We start from the raw sequence: 16800 nt of genomic DNA, 5'->3' as shown, positions 1-16800 counted from the left end.
GATCAATGGTGATCGAGGACGGCGAATCATGAGTACTTCTCTAGCGTGAGTTGTTCTATCATCGTCGTTGATTTTCGTACTGACAGAGCTGTTGATGACTTCAGTAGAGGTCTCAAAGTCATAGATGGAATCTCCTTGGTAGGGTAGAATTGCTGTTGTCGTGTCATCGACTAGTTGGGCGTCATCATCCTCAGGAACGGTATCTAGCCAGTGAATGATGTAGTCTTGAGATGTTATGGTTAAAACGAGACCTTCCTAGGCTCCCTTCAGTGGCATTCTAAGCATGGGATAAGTGGATCCTTCGTGCCATGTCTGATAGGATGTTGCCATGTTGTGGAGTCTGAATGGAAAAAGACCCGACTTCTTTGAAGTATTCTAGGTGTATTCCGAGTAGTATTCTTGACAGGTTGACGTCATGTCCCGGAGCTTTGTCAGAAAAGAACTCGGTTTTCCGAAAGAACTCGGATAAGACTTCGTTTCGGAAGCAGAACTTGAGTTTGAATCGGACACGTGAATTTGCGAGAACTGAGTCAGATTGAGCTGTGCAAATCTTCCGGCAAGCTGATCTATCATTATTGTCGAAATAGGATGGTCCTGATGATGATCTGAATCTTCAAGGAGACGACCTTGGAGCTTGCCATCGTCGCCAGCCTTGCAGATCCATGAACCGAAGATGAAGGTTGATCCCTTCGAGAAGATCATGTTGTCGAGGTCCATCAAGCTCTCGGATGCAAAGTCACCGAAAGCCCCTACCTGGCGCACTAGCTGTCGATGTTTGACCACCGATAGCCTGTCATGGGGGTCCCCAGGGTAGTATGTTTGGGCTTCAACGTATGCAAAACTCGATGGTTCAGGCCCTCGATCGTAGATCGAGTAATAGCCCTACCTCCAGTCGGTGTTAGCCTTTGCGTTGGATTGATTATGAAGCATTGTGTCGTACAATTGTTTTGTTCAACTCTAGACCCCGATCTAAGGAGCCCTGCCCTCCTTTATATAGTCAGGAGGCCAGAGTCCTAGTTGGTTTACAATGAGGGTTCCTAGTAGGATTACTGAATACTACTACTACTAAGATTACATGGGAAGAATCCTAGTTAGACTAGGTCTTCTTCCTTCCTTACGGGGTATCCCATGGGTCCCGCACTGACAGTAAGTGAACCTCGGTAAAAAATCATTATGTCATTATTTGATTCCTAGGTGATTGGTCTTCATTGGTATTCATTCTTATGATTGATTGATTCATTCCTTAACTCGGCGGTATAACCATCTTGCTCTCTCTTTTACATTATCGCAAACTAGTTGTCAAGCTCTTTAGTGTAGCTAGTCATGAGAGCTTGTTAGTTTGGTTAGTATGACTCTTTAGTTAGCCTTTGAGAGTACACTAACTTAGTGTAGTGACATAGCCATTGTGTGGATAGAGACTATATAAACTAGAATTGTGGTAGGTGGCTTGCATTTTTAGTAGGTTAGCGCAACACTCGATTTGCCTCATATTTGTCTAACTGGTTTGCTAAGTGTTGTTGTAGAAATTTTTATAGGCTATTCACCCCCTCTAGCCATTAGAACCTTTCAAGTTGTTGGTCCAAATAGATCCATATGAAGAAGCTCTAGCACTCTTATTGTTGACATGTAAGCTTTTGTTAGATGATTGTTTGCAACTTGCTTGTTGGCTTGACATGCACTACAAAGCTTGTCTTTCTCAAATTTCACATCCTTCAAACCTCTTACCAATTCATTCTCTATTAACTTCTTGAGTGAGCTCATCCCAACATGTGCAAGTCTTCTATACCATAGCCACCCAAGTGATGTTTTGGTGAATAAGCATGTCTTCAAGTTTGCTTCTTCAGAGGTGAAATCCACTAGATATAGGTTGTTGTATCTAAAACCCTTGAATATAACTTGATCATCATATTTCTTTGACACAACCACTTCCTTCTCGGTAAACAAACATTGAAAGCCAAGATCACACAATTGACCAACGGATAGCAAGTTGAAACTCAATGAAGCAACATATAGCACATTTGATATTGAATGATCATTTGATATTGCAACTTTGCTCAATCCTTGAACTTTGCCCTTTGAATTATCACCAAATGTAATCCTTTCTTGACCATCTACTTCTTCATTTAGTGAGGTGAACATATGAGGATCACCGGTCATATGTTGAGTGCAACCACTATCAATAACCTAATGACTTCCACCGGTCTTGTAGTTCACCTACATACAAGAGATCAAGCTTGTTGTTTAGGGACCCAAACTTGATGAGGGCCCTTGACTTTCTCAATAAGTGACTTTGCAACCCAAATTTGCTTAGGCCTATTCTTGTTGGGTGGACCTAAGAACATGACTTTCATTTTCCACTAGAATCCTTTCTAAGCATGTAGTGAGCATTGAAGGCAAATGGTCTAGCATGCTTGGGCAAGGGTTGTGGTAGTGGAGTTTGATACTCATGAGCAAAGTGACCTTCTTGTCCACACTTAATACATCTCCTTGGCTTAGGCTTTGACTTGTATTGTTGTTGATGTTGAGCTTGAGCTTTCTTCTCTTAATTTGCCAAGTACCCAATACCACTTCTATCCATCTTCATCACGGTGTTCATGAGTAGCTCACTTTAAAGATATTGGCCTCTTGTGAACTTGCTCAAACTGGTCTTGAGATGTTCTTTCTTCAACTTGAGCTTCTTGTTTTCTTCTCTAAGTTCATCATGATTTTTCTCCATCTTGAGTCTCTTGTTCTCTTCTTTAAGCATCTCATTCTCAAGAGCTATATCATAATCATTATCAAGATTCTCTATCATAATTGTGTTGGTGGTTGATAGCTTTTCAAGATCTTTCTTGAGTTTTTCATTCTTATTCTTGAGCTTGACATAATCATCATAGTTGCCGAACTCAACCACTTTCTTGTCTTTGCTATTAGAACCTTGCTCAATGCTCTCAACAATTAAGTCATCATATGATGTAGCTATATCAGTCTTAACAATATTATTAGTAGCATCATGTGGCTCTTTGAATAATAACTCATGAGAAAGGACAAGATTGTCATGATTAATTTTGAGATTGGTGTACTCTTCTTTTAGCAAATTGTAACTAGTGGTGAGCTCATTATGTATCCCCTCAAGTTTATCATGTTTTTCTCTAAGCTCATTTTTAGAGGATTTGAGCTCCTTGAGTTTGGATGACATAATTTTATTTTATTTTCTAAGCTCAACACTAGCTTTTTCGGCTATGTCATACTTTGCTAAGAGTGAGTCATTCTCAAGTTCTAGCTTTTCATTTTTAGCTCTTGTCTTTCTAATGATTTTAGTGTATTGGTTTAGCAACTTAACAAGATCATCATAAGAAGGTGATTCAAATTCTTCACTATCACTACCACTTTCATCATTGCTAGCATTATCATCACCACTACTATCATCACCATTTTGTACCTTTCGTTCACCCTTGGCCATAAGGCATAGGTGTGTAGAGGATGATGACGGCGGTGTCGGTGAAGATAGTGAAGAATCAATCACAAGAGCGACCACCTTCTCCTTCTCATTCTCACTTTCATCATCAGATGAGCCACTTAATGATTCAATGTCCATGAGCCAATCACCAACAATGTATGTCTTGCCATTCTTCTTTTTCTTGTAAAATTCCTTCTTCTTGCCATCCTTCTTCTTGTATGGCTTGTTCTTCTTCTTCTTCTCATCATTTTCATCACTTGAGTCATCTTTCTTACCCTTGTACTTCTTCTTGTACTTGTCTTTCTTGGGTTTGGGACATTGATGAGCTAGATGACCAAGTCCTCCATAATTATAGCAATCCATTTCAGAGATGGGCTTCCTTCTATTACTAGTGAAGAATTCCTTCTTCTTGCCATCAAACTTGACACTATTCTTATTTAGCTTCTTGAGCATCTTGGTAGTTCTTCTCTCCATGAGAGCAAGACTTGCATCATTAATCTCATTATCACTTGAACTATCATGATCAACTATTGCTTTGTCCCTCTTCTCTTGGCTAGCCTTGAATGCCAAATCTTTCTTCTTGGTGGAAGAAGAGCCATCTTGTGGAGTGATGTGCATGTACATCTCATGTGCATTGATCTTCCTTAATATTTGAGTTGGTGTAGCAGTGGAAAGATCACCTTGATGAAACACCATCACAATATGCCCATATTTGTCAATGGGAGGACACTCAAGATCTTTCTCACAACATCGGAGGGTTGCATCTGTGTGAGCCCAATTCCATTGACTTCCTCTACAAGAATATTCAAGCGTGAATACATCTCATTAGCACTTTCTCTAGGAAGCATTTCAAATAAATTAAGCTTTTTCATCACAAGGTGGTAGCGTTCCTCACGCTCACTCTTGGTTCTCTTATGGAGTGCACAAATGTCTGACCATAGCGTATGGGCGTCTTTGTGGTTCCACACACGGTTAAAAACATCCTTGCAAAGGCCTCTAAAGAGGGTGTTTCTAGCCTTTGCATTCCACTTCTCATAGTTAACCTCATCGCCTTAAAGGTTGGCGGGATCTTTAGGTTTTGGGAAGCCTTGTGAGGCGGCTCTAAGAACTCCAACATCTAAAGCCTCTAGGTATGCCTTCATGCGAATTTTCCAATAAGGAAAATCATCTTCCTCAAAGATAGGAGGGGGTTCATCCCCGTGGGACATCTTACTCTAGACGGTTAAGCCTAATTTAGGGAGCACGAGGCTCCAAAACTAATTGAAAGGATCAAAATGCCCAAGAGGGGGGGGTGAATTGGGCTAATTCTAATTTTTTTGCAATAATTAAGCCCTACACTTAGCCTATTTCACCCCTTGTGTCTAGAATGTGTTTCTATTGTTCTGCCGTACAAAAGTTTTACATCCTAGGTTTCAATTCTACTCTAGCATGACAATTCTAGGAATGTAAAGATATGAAATAAATTGCTCAAATGTAAATGCTCAAAATAAAGAGAGGAAAAGGAATGCGGCGATGTTTTTCCGAGGCATCGGAGAGTCGCCACTCCCCACTAGTTGTCGTTGGAGCACCCGCGCAAGGGTGTAGCTCCCCCTTGATCCACGCAAGGATCAAGTGCTCTCTATAGGCTGATTCTTTGACACTCCGTCACGGTGAATCATCCACAACCGCTCACAACATGACTTGGGTCATCCATAAGGTTTGTCGGATGATCACCAAGCTCCCAACCACCAAGCCGTCTAGGTGATGGCAATCACCAAGAGTAACAAGCACAAACTCTCACTTGATCAAGACAAGCCTAATGATAAATATGGATGCACACTTGCTACTCTCTATGCACTAATAAGGTCCTTAATCTTGGATTATCAAATCTCAATCACCCCACTAGGCTCTTGCTCTCCCTTGCACTCCAAAGGTGTTTCTCAGCTGAACAAATGGGCAAGAGACCTTAAATGGACGAGTGAGATATGCATTTATACCCCCCATTCAAAACATAACAGTTGAGGTCCAACTTAGCAAGTATCAGGATGACCGGACGCACCGGTCAGTGTAATACGTCAGCGTATCAGAAAGAGCCGTTTGCTCTGATCGGACTCTGGCCTACGTCCGGTCAGCACCCACCGGACACGTCCGGTCATTAAAAAACACTCTCTGGAACCTTACTGTTGTTGATCGGATGCTGGCACTCAGAGTCCGATCATTTCTCTGTTCAGCGTCTGGTCCGTGGTCAACAGCCTGTCCACGCCGCTACAGATACGGCTAGCGTCGCGTCTGGCGAGCACTGGTGTCCAGCGTCCGGTCGCACTCTGACTGCTGCTGCCGATCAAATGAACTGATCGGACTCTCCAAGCTACGTCTGGTCACAACCAAACCAGTGTCCGGTTAGTCATTTAACTCTCCATTTACTTTTAATTCAAAATTCTTTGTGAATGAAGTTGACTTCTATCGATCTTAGGGCTATTCCTGAGCTACCTAGTGCTAAGTTTGACAAGTGTGCACCACATCTAATCCATTAGACTCACCTTGGTTAAGCTACTAGTCCATACCCCTCTTAATAGTACGGCCAAAGAAAAAACAAAGTTCTAAACTACTCTAAATGTCTCTCCAACACCAAACGACACTTAGAACTAGTCCGTCCATCCTTTGGAAACTGAAACGATTTCCATCGACAGGGGCATGACAACCATGATTGCCCAATCAATTTCCATTACCATGACATAACTCAAATTGCCTCTACAAAACACACGTTAGTCATAGTAATCTTGTGTCGTTATTAATCACCGAAACCCAACCGGGGGCCTAGATGCTTTCATGGTCAATATGGTAAAAGTTCTTCCTCTTCGGAATGGAGGGGTAGATGTGGCAATTACCTCACCTTGTTGTAAGGGACGACCCACCAAGGCTCGGACTCCCTCGCCCGAACATTTAGTAGTCATTAATTAAAAAGAGAGTACCTCATCGTGGGTCCACTTTGTAACGGTAATCATTATGAATACAACTTGCACATCCGATTTCTCCTTATCGACTTGGAGCCCTTTCCATTATGTATACAATCCTTAATGCCTAATATGTCGTTTGTCGTTATGTTGTCATTGAACCTAAATTCTAACTGTCGTTATGCTCGCTAACATTTAAGGAAGATAAAACAAACATAGACATTATCCATCCCTCCTCTTTCTTCTTCCTCGCACCTCTGGTCGTTGCTTCACTCAAGTGCTTTCCTTGTCTTTGTTCTTCCATAAACTAGGGATGTTTGGATCCTCTTCCGCCAACGCAAGGTGACCTTCCAAGGGGGTGTTTGTTTCCCTTGCTGGTGCTCGGCTCGCCTTGCACCATAGCTCTGTGGCGGCAGCAGAGGTTCATCCACCATTGGCGGTGGTCCATATCGTCTAGACAAACCTCAACCCAATGGCGGCAGAGCGTCAGTGAACCTTAATTCGATGACAACAGAGCTTGATTTAGTATCATCAAACCTTAATCCAGTGACCTAGGAGGTTCTATGTGGCGGTGATGACTCATGAGGGAAGAGGAGGAGAAGTTTTCATACAACTTAGGGCTTGTTTGGCACGGCTCCTCCTGAGGGGCTTCTCCGTTTTTTACTGAAAAACGGCTCCTCTAAGAAAACGTTTGGCAGGACTCCTCCGGAAAAGCCGGAGCCGGAACCGGAGAGGAGCCCTGCCAAACCAGCCCTTAGACCTATTTTTATGATGACAAAGGTTTTGGCTCCCTCGCTAGTTTTCCCCCGCTCCTCCAATTTTTGGACAACCGCTTCTTCGGCTTCGCTTCATCCTCCCCCCTCCCACCCACAGTCCCACCCCACCCTCGTCCCGCTCCTCCCCTCCGGCGTGCGTTTCCTTCCCCGGCTTGCCTGACCGAGATCTCTAAATTCCCCTCAAACCCTAGCCCTCTCCACCTCCTCGCGCCGCCTTCCAACCCTCTTCCCTCCTCGCGCTTCCCCTTCCCCATCTCGCCGTCGTTTCTTGGGTCCGGGACATGCTCTTCTAGCTGCCCGCGTATGGCCTCCGACGGCGCCGCCAGAGGCCGTCCTCCCAAGCTCCCCGCTTCGGAAGGCCTGGACCCATCCAACGTCCTCACCTACAAGAGACGCCGCCGCGGCACCGGCGCCAACGCCGGCCACAGCGCCGTCACGCCGGGCCCCGACCCCGTCAAGGTACGCATTCCCCTCCAAACCCTAGCTCCCCCCTCCCCCAACTCGTCGTTCTTTGCTACGACGACGACATGGGTTTTATTACTACGAGCGTCTCTCCAGCCTCGCGGTGCCTTCAGTTACTCGTAGATTTCATACGCCGCCAGATTTCGGTTCCGTCTTGCAAAGATCCCCTTTCCATCTCGCAACGTTTGCTCTCGAGGCTAGGGTGTCTTGTAATGCTGCCACTCGTCTTCTTGGGCATGCATACGTCTTCTTGGGTGCGGAATTATCGGTCAGTCATGGCTTTTGCTTCTCGAGATTTGTCATTTATTCCCCTGCTTTCTCCCCTGTGCAGAATAAGATGAGCGCGGTGGTGCACGCCATCAGTTCCCAGCAAGGTGGGCGTCAAATGCTAGACAGGCACTGGAGAAGCTGGAGGGACACGCTGGAGGGCGTCCTACAATCCGCTGCTGTGAACCAGGCCTCCGGAGGGATTCAGAGCTGCATCCGAGATGCGCTCAGATATTATGGTTGCCAGCCCACAGAACATGTTAGTAATCCATCCAGTCCTTCAGATTGAACATAACATGTGCATGCCCACCTTGTGTAATGGTTCCATTTCTCTTTCCACTAACAAAAGCTTCTATTTTGTTTTCTTGATCTACCAGGGGAACTTAGCTGACTGCGGAGGAGCAGGAAGAGAGGACCCTGTTGGAGCTGTACATTCCGAAGAGAATAGTGATGCCTTGGTTCAGTTAGAAGATGGAACAGCTGCATCTTTGGAAGCCAACAAGGGGATGTGCCATAAAGCTCTCTTTGACATTCTAATCTCCGAGAAGTTTGCCATGCTGTGTGATCTGCTAGCTGCAACATTCCATGTCAATAAGCCTGATGACCTGATTGGTTTGCAAATAATTGATGCCAAGATGAGAAATGGGGATTATGCACAGAACCCTGCGCTGCTTGACCATGATATCAAACAGGTACCTGTTTGTTTGTTTGCCTCATTCCTTTTTTTTTCCTGTGCTGTTTTCTCTGATATAGAAAAAGATGTAGCTGTGGTTCTACTTGAGAGCCTATGGTAGGTTATATCAATGCTCAAATTTGAAACCTGTCCCTTTTGCTTGTCTGTTTGACTACATAGATTCAAAAGGTCATATAGTTAGGAATGATCCTTCCTGTGTTCGCTGCCTGTTTTGGTCCCTTTTTCCAGCGCATGGGTTGGCCCTTGCAAATTCTTCTAATAACCATCCAAATTCCAAACATCAGAATCATTTTCCAATGCCACTGTAGCTGGAATAGGTATGCTCAACTAAAAGGGCATATATGTAACCTCATAGTCATATTTCTCTACTGGCTTGAGGCCAATCAGAGATCTGTTGCCTCCTTTTCCAATAATGGACATCTAATAGCTGTTTCTCGTGGGAAGGGATCCGCTGTCTTGGTCTTCATGAATCTGTGCTCTGTTCCTCGCCGCCCGTGTCATTCGCTGCCCTTGACTTCACCTTGCCAACTCCCTTGGAATTCTCTCTTGAAGTGAATCACAAGGTGATGGTAGTCATGAATACACATAAATCGGACATGGGTTGCGTCACGCTGCCATACGCAACTACTCAATAAGTATGTTTCAATCCATGTATTGTGAGGAAGCATTTATTTACCTTGTTCACTGCTGTTCTTAAATGAAAGAAGGCAAAAACAGGAAAGTTATCTTAATATTTTTGGGGCCAAGGAATAAGCAATTAGATTTGGTTTATGTGTTAGTACCTCCTATATATCTCAATGGCCAAAGAGGTCCTCTGATATTTGTTTTTCCATTTTTCTCTCATCTGTAAATTCTTTTGTTTGCTGTTATTCATGTACGGAACACCCCCAGAAGTTAACATAAACATGCAGTTGAAAACATACCATCAATGCTGTTTGTTTCTTTTAATATGTATGTATATTTGTTTATTATCTAGATATGGAAGAAGATTGAACATGTTGGCCAACAAATGGCTGGTCTGGCAAGCAGTCTCTCACTGATTTCACAGGCTTCTCATCAAAAGCAGGTAACATGAGTTTTCTGTTGGTGCTTCGTTGGCATAATTTATGGTGATAGCCATAGATTTTGATTCAGGGCGTTGTATTGTTGATATCATTCCATTTATGTTGGTCATTGCTTATAGAAATATTTTTTGTAGGCTTCTGGCGTTTCAGAAATTGATGTGGCTGAACACAGGATAGAGGTGAATGGTGTGCTATGAACATTTCTGCTGACCATTGTTTCGTTGTTAGGATTTGTTATACCCCATTCATTAATAACTGCACCCTTTATTAGGAAACAAGTTTGGTTGGTGGCGCCCACAAAGCCCTAAGGGAGTTGACTCCCCCTTGCGATTCTGGCCATTCTACAATACCCAAACAAACTGGGACATCTGGATCGGATGGAATTTGCAAGGATTGTTGCAGAAAGGCAGACAGTGAAGGAAGAATTATCTGTGATAAATGTGAAGCCGCATACCATGTTTCATGTCTCAAGCTTGCCATTGATGAAGAGGCCCCAGCAAAATGGTACTGTCCCAGCTGTGTTGGATTAGACGGACCTTCAAAGAATAACAATAATGGCAGATCACATGAAGGCTGCGATGTATGCGAGTGGCTCGTGGTGGAGAAGCCAGAAGAACCCGCTGAAGATGTTATCCAACCTGAATTGGCCGTCAAAACCCAGGAGAGCTCAGTGTCAAGCATGGATGAAGACAGTGAACCGGACCTCTCAACAACTGCTCTAGCAAACTTGTGCAAGCATTGTGGCACATGTGAAGATGAGAACAAGAAGTTCTTGGTATGCGGCCATCCTTACTGTGCTTACAAGTTCTATCATGTCCTGTGCATGAAAGAAAGCCAGATTGCAAGTGAGAGGCAGAAGAATCTAGCATGCTGGTACTGCCCGTCTTGCCTGTGCAGACGCTGCTTCAGAAACAAGGATGATGAAGAAATAGTGTTGTGTGATGGCTGTGATGATGCTTATCACATTTACTGCATGACTCCGCCGCTTGAAAGTATCCCGAGAGGTAACTGGTACTGCATGTTGTGTAATGCGCGGAGGTCAGCACGTGGGATGGAGAGGTATGAGAAGTCGATCCTGCAGAAAGCCAAGCGTGTTCCTGATGCCTAAAGGCCAAAGGTGCAGGCAGCTGCTGCTCCAGAAAAATAAGTAGCAGCGGTGTGGATGAGGTTTCACAGGCTTAGGCCGTGTTTGGCTGCCCCTCCTAAATTTTAGTCGTTGTCCCATCAGATGTTTGGATATATGTATGGAGTATTAAATATAGACTAATTACGAAATTAATTACATAGTTTGCGACTAATTTACGAGACGAATCTTTTGAGCCTAATTAGTTTATGATTTGACAGTGTTTTGCTACAGTAAACATATGCTAATGATAGATTAATTAGGCTTAAAAATTGTCTCGTGGAGTATTGACGGATTATGTAATTTATTTTTTTTGTTAGTATCCAAACACTTCATGCAACATTTTCTCGACACATCTCCTAAATTTTAGTAGCCGGATCTAAACACTCCCTTACTAGGGTAAAAGAAAGGAAATGATTCTTTGGTCCCTCTGAAGGGGTATACATTACTATTGACAGCTTGAATAATCGGACGATGGGTTGTCTATACATAGGGAAAAATGCCCTGTTGGCCGGTGAAGACGAGATGGTGGCATCCGTGTGGAAGCGCACTTTTGTCCCAGCGGATGAACTGCTGATGTTGATTTCCTGTCCTGTAATTCTTGTGACTATTCCGAGTGATTAAGTTGATGTCGTGCTGTTATGTTGTGTCTGCCCTTTACCTGATGGTAAGTGGTAACACTGACACCCACCCATGTTGACATCGCTAATCGATGATGTGTACATGTCTGTTACTTGTTTTGTTTTTGTTAAACAATGTGTGCTCTTCTTACATACTTTTGCATAGCCTGTCATCGATGTCTGAAAGTTTGTTACTGCTATTATCTCTCTCTCTCTGATTGAACCCGTAAGGCAGAGAACTTGGGTGATAGCTGAACAATTATACATCTTCATTTTTTTTTTGAAGTGTCATATTCATGTTGTGGATTTGTTTCAATCGTGATGGCTTTGGTAGTATGGTGACCCAGAAGGCCTGAGAACCCTGGTGTCAATGCATCGTACCCTGCTTGTGCCTAAATTAGTTAGACAAGAGGAGATGGCGGGAATGGTTTCCTTCGTAGTCATACTACCGTTGATGGTACCGAGACTTTGCATTGCATTGTTGCCTGAATTCAGAGAATTTGGGTGTGCATGTACCATCATGTGTGTGCGCGCGCGCGCATGTGGAAGGCCAACCTATATAACAATATATATAATAATAAAATAATATAGTCGTTAGTCCAAACGAAAGCGCCCGCCCAAGTTCCTTACATCGAATGGGACAAAAGTAAGTTCTCGTTTGGCAAGGCTTATTATATAGCAGCTCCGACTTTGGATGAAGCCCAATGAAATCCTCATCTAAGAAATGGCTCCATGTGAAAAAAGCTTTGAGGAGCCAGAGTCATTTTCCTACTGGATGGGTGGAGCCGTGAAAACGTGATTTTTTTTTCCTGCTTCTCTTTACAAATTTGGCATAAATTTTAGCAAAACTGTGATTAGAGTCTTCTTGTCAACATTTTTCAAAACAGTTACGGAGACAAATGAGATGAGCTGCTGCAGCTTTCACTTTCGTCCAAAAAAAAAACCCTCTAAAAAGAGAGAAGGCAAGGGAGCAGGAATAGCAAAGGGCAAAAGGCAAAGGGGACAGAAGAGGGCAGAGAAGGCACACGTAACGCGTAGCAACAGGCAAGTCTCGGCACTTGCACCACCTTCGACTTTTGTCGCCTCACATCATCAGTTGACGGAGTGTTGAGAAATCGAAAAATTAATCGCATCATCACGCCAACTGAATTCCCAACCTAAAACCAAACCAAGGAAGCAACAGAATATCCCCTCGCCTCCCCTCGGTCCCTTTCAACTCGTCTTCCTCCTCCCTCCGCTCTCCTCTTGCCTTCTTCGTCCTCCTCCTCATGTCGCCTCCTATCCATCTATATCTTCTATTCTAAGCCACCTCGATCTTCTCCTCTGCTCGGACCTAGATAGATACAAGAAAAGAGAAGAGCCTTTGTGGTTAATGGATGGTTGGATCACTGGGCGGAGCAGTTTCTCATATCGGATTGATCGATTAATTAATACATACTAAATATATAGTTAATATATACGCCAAGAGAAGAGAGGAGAAGAGGAACGCCGGCCGGTTTCAGTTGTCTCCTTCCTCCGATCCCTCCCTGCCTGCCTCGGCGGCCGGCCGGGCTCGGGCGTTTCCCTTTTCCCTTCCCATGGAGGACGCCAAGATGGGGAACGCCGCCACCATCCGCGCGGTGCTTGCCATCCTCCAGTGGTGGGGATTCAACGTCACCGTCATCATCATCAACAAGTGGATCTTCCAGGTCCGTCACGCCCACCATCCCTTGCTCTTGGGGTTTCTTTCCCGATGAGCAATTTTTTTGTTGTTTCAATTCAATTCCCAGAGATGATCGTGTATATAGTTGTGTTATATTCAAGGGAATTTAGGGTGGATCCGTGTGTACAGGACGAAAGGTCGCGCCTTTATTTCGTTCCAGAAGAGATTTTTGCCTCTTTTTAGTTTTCGTCTTCCTCCCATCGTTCCATGGGTGCAGATTAATCGCCCATGATGATGTCGTCTTGTCTAGTGTTTTGGCAGAAACCAAAAGGAATCATCTTTTTGTTTGTCTGGGAATTACTTCAACTGGTGGTTTGTAGATTGGTTTGGGATGTTTATGATGGAGAACAGTAGGGTTTTCTTTTTTTTCCGATTGGGAATGGACAATTAAGGGACTGTCTTGATAAATTTCAGAGTTCACAGTCTTGATGAATTTCAGAGTTAACTGAGAGCTGACAGAATTTAAACACCGTGCTGGGAAAATGGCCCAAATGAGGGCCCTTTTTCTTGTTGACAGTCATTCTAGCATATGGTACAGCTGAAACAGCTTTCCTCAATCAAGAAAATAAGTTTAGCGTCCAATCTCCAGATTTAGTCCAGGAAACAACATTTGTGCAATCGAATTTCTGAAAACCATAGCACTAACCTTGTGACCTATATGTATATCCTGCCATTTTTCCATCGTAAACAAAAACCAAAAGGCAAAATGGAAATGGATGCAGGGTTAACAATAGCATTCAGATTGCACCTATGTGCAGTTATCTAATTTCTTAGACCAGAGGTAGGTATATAGTATGTACTATAGTTTGCAACCATACATGTTCCTCTAGATTGTGGTTTACTTAAAGTTGTTGAAGTGAGCAGCAAGGTTCTTTTTTCTGTCAAGCTGACTATGGATTTGATGGAGTGTCACCGTATAGGATCATCTCTGACTTCGCCGGCCTTAGTAACAAATGCCCTGCCATGTTTGGTTGCCAGTTCCATGTTATCTAAATCTAATCTGAGGATTGATATTTGATATTTAGGATCCAAACATTTCCCTTCAAGCTTCTAATTCCTGAGGTTGTTTCTTGAGGAGGAGCTCTCTTGAAATATTTTGCTTATTTCTTGACTTGACATGCTGGCTTGGTAATGAGATGGATTAATTGATTCTGTATTTATGAGATGATTTGTCTTGTGAACTAGCACAATTGTAAATATATATACCTAGAAGGTAGTAGAAGAAATCTGCTTGTTGTGTTCTTTAAGAAACCCCTCTGCTAACATGTGCTCTCTGTCAGAGAGACCCTTAAAGAAGAAGCTTTCTGTTTCTCCCTTTCTTATCTTTTGTTGCTCTGATGTTGGAAAGGGAAAGTTAATGATACTAGTAGTTGCCATTGCCGCTTGCTTGGCACAAAGGCATGTACTTGATGATCTTGAGGCCAAATTTTGCAGAAACTGGAGTTCAAGTTCCCTCTGACGGTGTCGTGCGTCCACTTCATATGCTCTTCTATCGGAGCCTACATCGCAATCAAAGTTCTAAAAACAAAGCCGCTGATTGAGGTTGCCTCTGAGGATCGATGGAGAAGGATATTCCCAATGTCATTCGTGTTCTGCATAAACATTGTGCTGGGGAATGTGAGCCTGCGGTACATCCCAGTCTCCTTCATGCAGACCATAAAGTCTTTCACCCCTGCAACCACAGGTTAGTTTCTTTTCTTTTATATATGACGATCTTGTCATCCTATATTTTCCTGTTCTGCAGTTCGTGCAGAATGGTGATAGATTCTGACCAAAGCAATCTCTTCCATTGAGACGAGATGCAGTGATTCTTCAGTGGTTGGTGTGGAGGAAATACTTCGAATGGCGCATCTGGGCTTCTTTGGTCCCTATTGTGGGAGGCATTCTTCTGACTTCTGTAACGGAGCTGAGCTTCAACACGTTTGGCTTCTGCGCCGCCATGGTGGGCTGCCTGGCGACATCCACAAAGACCATCTTGGCAGAGTCGCTGCTCCATGGATACAAATTCGACAGGTATAGTATAGGTTATTGTAAGTAAAAGATATGATCTTGATTTATATTTACTGCTTGATAGAGTTTCCATGGATAGAATAAAAGGTTAAAATGTTTTTGTATGTGTGTGTGACTGTGTGCAGCATCAACACGGTGTACTACATGGCTCCCTTTGCGACGATGATCCTGTCAGTGCCGGCCATGGTGCTGGAGGGCAGCGGCGTGGTGAGCTGGCTCTACACGTACGAGTCGGTGGGGCCAGCGCTGGCGATCATCCTCACGTCGGGAGTGCTGGCCTTCTGCCTCAACTTCTCCATCTTCTACGTGATCCACTCGACGACGGCCGTGACGTTCAACGTGGCCGGCAACCTCAAGGTGGCCGTGGCGGTGCTGGTGTCGTGGATGATCTTCCGGAACCCCATCTCGGCCATGAACGCCGTCGGCTGCGCCGTCACGCTCGTCGGCTGCACCTTCTACGGCTACGTCAGGCACCTCATCTCGCAGCATCAGGCCGCCGTGGCGACCGGCGGTGGCGGCCCGCGCACACCCAGAGGCCGCTTGGAGATGCTGCCGCTCACCGCCGAGAAGCAAGGCGACAAGATATAGCTGCTGCTGCTGCAGCTCTTCTTCTTGGTCATGTCATTATCGTCGATGATATTAATATTAGTAATAGAGAAAGGAAAGGAATAAACCAACAAGATATACACATCTGATCTGATCGATCTAACAGCCGTTTCAGTTTCAGAATCCATCGATCATCAGAGATGACAGGACGGGCTCCTACCGAATAGTTGAGTTGTTAGAGAAATGGATGTAAGCCGAGTTGGTGTAGTTGCCAATTCTTTTTGCTCATACATACTAGGAGCATCTTTGCTCTCTTTTTCTGTGTTTGTATTGATTGACGATGATGATAAAATTTGGTCACCAGATTTTGGTATTGTCAGTGTCGCTACAACCACTACTGTAGCTGTCAATTTTATCTTCACCGTCTTTCCAGCTCCAACCTGAAATGATTTTGTTTTCAGCCAGATTCTGATTGGAGTGTGACCTGTGACCTGTCAGTGTTGCTTAAAGAGAAATTTCAGGTCTATAAAAGATTTGGAATGATATATCTTCGTCGAATCATATGTAACCCTGTTCTCGTCAGAATTAGATAGAATGAAAAAAAGAATGAGTTCATTACAAATTTGTTTATGTATGGACTCAAAAAGCTAAGCTGCCGCACGAATTTCGAAGAAACAGAGTAGGGTGACTGGGTGAGGGCGTTAGAAGCAGAGGACCAAAAAAAAAACATAAAAAAGCAACACGCTCGGTGGGACTCGAACCCACAATCCTTTGATTAGAAGTCAAATGCCTTATCCATTAGGCCACGAGCGCTTCTGTGATAAGGATACATGTATAACCTTTCTTGTGCATATACCAGTTTACCAATCTTCATTTACTAAGTTGACTTTTCCCAAGTTTGATGCATGTGCGGTGCTTTGATTTTGAAGATGATTCTGATATATAGTATTTGAAAAACGTTAAACTTAACTAAAAACATATTACCTAAGCAACCAATAAAGCCACAACTAGTTAACTGTAGATCTTGCTAGGGTTGTAGCAACTTTTGGATGAGATCTTACAGCAACTCCAATACGAACAGAGGTTTTGATGAGAAAAAAAAATATTTTTTCGATAGCTTTTTAATTAGATCTCGAAATATTGTTATCCTCTATTTTCTATTTT

General features: G+C 43.7%; 3 protein-coding genes and 1 non-coding gene across 4 annotated transcripts in view; 2 read left to right on the top strand and 2 right to left on the bottom strand.

Moving 5' to 3' along the window:
• Window positions 1-6820, bottom strand: part of LOC136533227 (uncharacterized) — a 16217-nt gene extending 9397 nt beyond the window's left edge. Inside the window, exon 1 of the mRNA XM_066525800.1 lies at window positions 6763-6820. Within this exon, the coding sequence (XP_066381897.1) occupies window positions 6763-6820 (58 nt within the window). The remainder of the gene's footprint in view (window positions 1-6762) is intronic.
• Window positions 6821-7250: 430 nt separating this feature from the next.
• Window positions 7251-11112, top strand: LOC136533226 (PHD finger protein EHD3-like). Its single transcript, XM_066525799.1, has 6 exons — window positions 7251-7607; window positions 7942-8136; window positions 8255-8569; window positions 9548-9637; window positions 9770-9814; window positions 9907-11112. The coding sequence occupies exons 1-6, from the start codon at window positions 7452-7454 to the stop codon at window positions 10741-10743; spliced, it is 1638 nt and encodes a 545-aa protein (XP_066381896.1). The 5' UTR covers window positions 7251-7451; the 3' UTR covers window positions 10744-11112.
• Window positions 11113-12517: 1405 nt separating this feature from the next.
• On the top strand, window positions 12518-16001 carry LOC136533225 (UDP-galactose transporter 1-like). The gene is made up of 4 exons (XM_066525798.1): window positions 12518-13066; window positions 14515-14764; window positions 14886-15093; window positions 15216-16001. Exons 1-4 carry the CDS (start codon window positions 12956-12958, stop codon window positions 15676-15678), a joined length of 1032 nt encoding a protein of 343 aa, XP_066381895.1. The 5' UTR covers window positions 12518-12955; the 3' UTR covers window positions 15679-16001.
• Window positions 16002-16376: 375 nt separating this feature from the next.
• TRNAR-UCU (transfer RNA arginine (anticodon UCU)) lies at window positions 16377-16449 on the bottom strand. The gene has a single exon. It is a non-coding gene; the product is annotated as a tRNA-Arg (tRNA).
• Window positions 16450-16800: the final 351 nt, after the last annotated feature.

Source organism: Miscanthus floridulus, unplaced genomic scaffold, assembly GCF_019320115.1.
Source record: "Miscanthus floridulus cultivar M001 unplaced genomic scaffold, ASM1932011v1 fs_815_4_5, whole genome shotgun sequence".
NCBI classification, from domain to species: Eukaryota; Viridiplantae; Streptophyta; class Magnoliopsida; order Poales; family Poaceae; genus Miscanthus; species Miscanthus floridulus.
This window is presented reverse-complemented; position numbering and strand designations above follow the sequence as displayed.